This window comes from Clarias gariepinus, chromosome 20, assembly GCF_024256425.1.
Source record: "Clarias gariepinus isolate MV-2021 ecotype Netherlands chromosome 20, CGAR_prim_01v2, whole genome shotgun sequence".
Taxonomy (NCBI): domain Eukaryota; kingdom Metazoa; phylum Chordata; class Actinopteri; order Siluriformes; family Clariidae; genus Clarias; species Clarias gariepinus.
In genome coordinates, this window is record NC_071119.1 from 262,913 (window position 1) to 267,898 (window position 4,986).

General features: G+C 40.0%; 1 protein-coding gene across 1 annotated transcript in view; it reads left to right on the forward strand.

Moving 5' to 3' along the window:
- ank2a (ankyrin 2a, neuronal) overlaps window positions 1–3,665 on the forward strand; it is a 66,371-nt gene extending 62,706 nt beyond the window's left edge. Inside the window, exons 49-52 of the mRNA XM_053479504.1 lie at window positions 99–182; window positions 1,825–1,941; window positions 2,040–2,162; window positions 2,234–3,665. Coding sequence (XP_053335479.1) covers window positions 99–182; window positions 1,825–1,941; window positions 2,040–2,162; window positions 2,234–2,302 — 393 coding nt within the window. The 3' untranslated portion in view covers window positions 2,303–3,665. The remainder of the gene's footprint in view (window positions 1–98; window positions 183–1,824; window positions 1,942–2,039; window positions 2,163–2,233) is intronic.
- Window positions 3,666–4,986: the final 1,321 nt, after the last annotated feature.

The window sequence follows — 4,986 nt, forward strand, 5'->3', positions numbered from 1 at the left end:
GATCTTTCTTGAAAATCATGCTTTGTGTTAAACATGCAAGTTGATCTTTTTCACCTGAGCACTCTGTTTTTTTATTTACTTCTTATGTTTGTTAGCAGGTTCATGTGGAAGCTGCTGTTCCTCTGCAGACTGAGCCTAAGGAACTGTACATGGATGAACGGGAAATCCTTCACACTACACAGGTACCTGCTAATTTAGACCTCCTTACCCTAAAAAACTACCTAAAAATCTAACCCTGCACTACTGTACAATCCTTAACCCTAACCAATTGCCCAATCCCTTATCCTACACCACTACCCCTAATTTCCCAACGTACACTGTTCCCCAAACCAAAAGCCCCTTACTCCTACCCCTAACCCCCAACCTTACATCACTACCCCAATCTCCAACCCAAAACTCCCCTTTATAAATATACCTTATTAATCCCGTGAGGGAAATTATTGTATTAAAGCAGTGGCAGGTTACACAAAAAGTAGTAAGGTGGAGAAACAAAAGAATGTAATTGTAACATTTATAAATTTATACAGTATTGCATATGCTATATATATATAAAAAAAACTCTGCAAACTGGCAATTCAAAATAAGAAAAGAGATGAAATGTGCAAATTGTTAGTGTGTGTAAAATGACTGTAAAGTGACAGTGAATAAGGGGATATGTATACTGTATACAGTGAGGTTTTTAAGTATTTGATCCCCCTGTGATTTTGCAAGTTCTTTTACTTGGAGAGGTCTACAATTTTCAGCATAGGTGCATTTCCACTGTAAATTGAATCTAAAAAGAAAAATACGAAAATTACATTCAGTCCAGGCCCGTCTGAAGTTTGCCAGGGACCATCTGTATGATCCAGAGGAGTCATGGGGGAAAGTCCTGTGGTCAGATGAGACCAAAGTAGAACTTTTTGTCTTAACTCCATTCGCCGTGTTTGGAAAAGGAAGAATGATGAGTATCTGCCCAATAATACCATGTGAAGCATGGGGCTGGAAGCATCATGTTCTGGGGGTGTTTTTCTGCACAGTCGGACAGGACGACTGCACTGTATTAAGGAGAGGATGAATGGGGCCATGTATTGTGACATATTGGGCAAAAACCTCCTTCCCTTAGTCAGAGCATTAAAGATGGGTCGTGGCTGGGTCTTCTAACGTGACAATGACCCAAAGCACAACCAGGACAACCAAGAAATGGCTCCGTAAGAAGCATATCAATGTTCTGGAGTGGCCTAGCCAGTGTCCAGACCTAAATCCAATAGAAAATCTTTAGAAGGAGCTGAAACTCCATGTTGCTCAGCGACAGCCCCGAAACCTGACAGATGTAGAGAAAATCTGTATGGAGGAGTGGGCCAAAATCACAAAATCAAACCTTGTGATAAACTACAGGAACCGTTTGACCTTTGTAATTTTTAACAAAGGCTTCTGTACCAAATATTAAAATATTTTGACTGAAGTGATCAAATACTTATTTGACACAGAAATTCACAAATAAATTGTTAAAAAAAATCTAACAATGTGATTTCCGGATTTTTCTTTTTAGATTCTGTCACTCACAGTGGAAATGCACCTATGCTGAAAATTGTAGACCCTCCATGATTTCTAAGTTACTTGCAAAGAACTTGCAAAATCACAGGGTGATCAAATACTTATTGACCTCACTATATTTTGGTAGAGGTAAGTGGTTGTACAGTGTAATGGCGAATGGTAGGAATGATTTCCTAAAGTGTTCTTTGTGACAGTGAAGCTTGATCAGCCTGTTAGAGAATGAACTCTGCTGCCTCTGTATGGGATCAAGTAGTGGGATAATGTGGTGGGTGATGTGTGCTACCTGTATAGGTGGGTCAGAGGGCAGTGGTCAGACGGTGTGCATCGACAGAGGACGGAACCAAAGGCCATACCCACTCAAGAGCAGTGAAAAGAACAGTGGTGAAGAGTGATGGTGATGAGACCGAGGTACATGAGATCGTTTACCCCTGTTCTCATTCTGATTGTGTCATGCTCTTTAGACTGATTGGATGATGATCGCTGTTCTGATTGGATAACTTCTTTAGGTGATGTTCACTGAGCAGTGCAAAGCGGCTGTGGTCCGTGAGACGCTCAGTGAGACTGGAAACTATTTTGGAAACACTCACCTGGACACCCACCAGGCCATGGCCCGTGATGTCATCACACAGGTGAACTGCCAGTGTAGAAGCTTTTACCCTTAACATCAGCAGCACACTCACACCGTTTCTGTCTTTTCCAGTGCAAAGATGATGAACCTGAGGTCTCTGAAGCACCGGTCAGTGAAGGGATGGAGGAAGAATGTGTATAGGACACAAGAATGACCTCTGATCTCACCAGGACGATAACCTTCAGCATCAGGTTCATCAGGAATAATGATGAATCTTCACTTTATTTCCTCTTCTATTTCTGCACTAAGAATCTTCAAGCAATCCCAGAATGCACCTCTTTCCCTCTTTCTTTCTTTACTTTCTGTTTTACAGGTCTTCCTTCTTCGATGTTGTTTGTTCACATCCTCTTGGAGCACATGTTCAATTCATCATTTCTTTCTCATGTTGTTAGCTGTGTTTATTTATTTATTTATTTATTGGGCGGATGTAAAAAAATGTTAAAGACATGACAGTGGCGCTCGCTGATGATGTCATCATTAAAAAAGGAACAGAACAAGCAACAACCTAGCCCTTTTGATCTCTAGCTTTTTATGGTTAGCTACTCTAATGACAGCTTCTCGCTGTAATGCTAACCAGCTAGCATATTTATTACCTCATGGATGTTTGCGCTAACTAGCTGTTTGGGACAAACTATCACTGGTTAAAGGCTTATTGAATCACTTGCTAGCTAGTTTTAGTGAACAGGTAGCCCGTGTTTAATTGATTAAATGAGCTTGTTTAATCGGATGCCGACCATGATGTAGCGACACAACGTCCTCACGGAGAAACGTTCAGGATGTTTTTTCATTCTTCCTTTATAAATTAAAGTAAAAATATTGATGTCAAAATTACATTGTAACAATGCTGCGTGCTGTTATTTATAAAAACTCAGCTAATCGAGTTCCTGCGTCTTGCTTGATCACTCAGTACCATCATAATGCTAATCTGTATATAATCACATTAACTACTGCAAGTGAAATTAGCATTAGCATGATTAGCACTAGTCATCTAATAAGAACTTATATTCATGGTATTTAAACTCACCTGTCTGTCTGTCTGCTGTTCATGTCTCACTGTCTGTGTTTGTTGTAGTGTTCCCATGGCTTGTGTACTTCACTCCCTGTCTTAATGCTGATTACGACACAGCCTTGTCCCCTTGACCTTCACTAATCAGAAGTGGACTAGTGGACGTGCAACTGTATTGTAACAGGGCAAAAAGAGTTTGTTTTAAAAATGTAGCAAATATGAAACTGTGTTTGTGACATCATAATGACTTATTTTGTTCACCTAATCTCTAAGCAAGAAGACCAATCAGTGTGTGTGTGAGTGTGTGTGTGTGTGTGACTTTAACCTGCTGCTGTGTTTCACTGTGATTCTCAGTAACACCTGATTTATTAGAATTCTAATATAAATTCTATAAACAGCATGTGTTCTAGTTTATTATAGAGCATTAACCACTCTACAACACCTGTATGTGTGTGTGTGTGTGTGTGTGTGCAGCTAAAATTAAAATGTTTATCAGAGGATTCGTCTGATTGCTGATTCTTTAAACACTTAAAAACTAAATGTCTTTATCTCACAGACAGGTCGGACAGACAGACAGGACTTCCTCCGCATACTGACAGTTGTTTATTTCACAGACAGACAGGCAGATGGGTCTTCCTCTTATGGAAAGACAGACAGAGAGACAGGTCTTTCTCTCGCAAACACACAGGTCTTTATCTTACAGACAGACAGACAGGTCTTCCACTCACAGAGACATATCTCTCACAGACAGACAGGTCTTCCTCTTTCCAGACAACCAGACATACAGGTATTTATTTCTCCCAGTCAGACAGAGACGGTTGTTTATTTCTCATAAACCCACGTGTTCCTCTCCCAGACAGACAGACAGACAGACAGACAGATGTTTATCTCCAGACAGAAGATAGTTGAGTCACATCCGAACTTTATTATAGTTTTATGTAAGTGTTAAAACGCTGACTGTCGTCATGGTGATAAATTAACCTTTCCTAGTTACTCTATAGTGAGGTTTCAGCAGAGCAATAAACCACAATGATAACGACAACAACAATAGTAACAATAACAATAATAATAATAAAACTGATGATCCGCATAGTCGAGCAGTGATGAGGTTTCTACTCGAGGAAGACCGTTTCCTGTTATGATGTCACTGATTACATCATCACCTGAACCCTTACTCCTGCCCCATTTGACAGTTTACCAGAACAACCAATCAGCTTCCAACACACTGTATACCTCATTATAATAAACACAACATGTACACAGTGATGTCATTAACAACGCTGAATAAACAAGAAACAAATACCCCGAATGCACTGCGGGAAGTACACGAAAAGGAAGTCATGTAATGATATAAATAAAAGATCTTAAATAAACAACTTGTAAATGAATAAACATAATTCTGAGCAGAAATTCTGGGGTCCAAGCACTGATCCACAAACACGCCAGGTTGTCAGTTCTGGCCCTTTGGGGGAATTCATTATTATTCACAGGTATTCATTTTTATTCGATAACGGCTACAGAGCCCCGACCCCAATATCACCGAGTCCAGCCAATCAAATATGTCTATTTATTATTACTCACGGAAATTATCTGCAGACGTTAAATACAGCAATGATACCAAACTCTTTTAAAGTGGGTGGAGCCAAATGGTCAAAATTCTGCTCACCAGCGCCATCATCCAGGTGTTGTGTGGATCAGATCGGAGCGGATTTGACACCTCGCCATCCAGCCACATGTCTACTCATTACGATTTTATTCCTTAGTGCGCTCCAAAATGAGAAAAGAAACTAATTACACTAGTTTTCCTAACAACAACAAC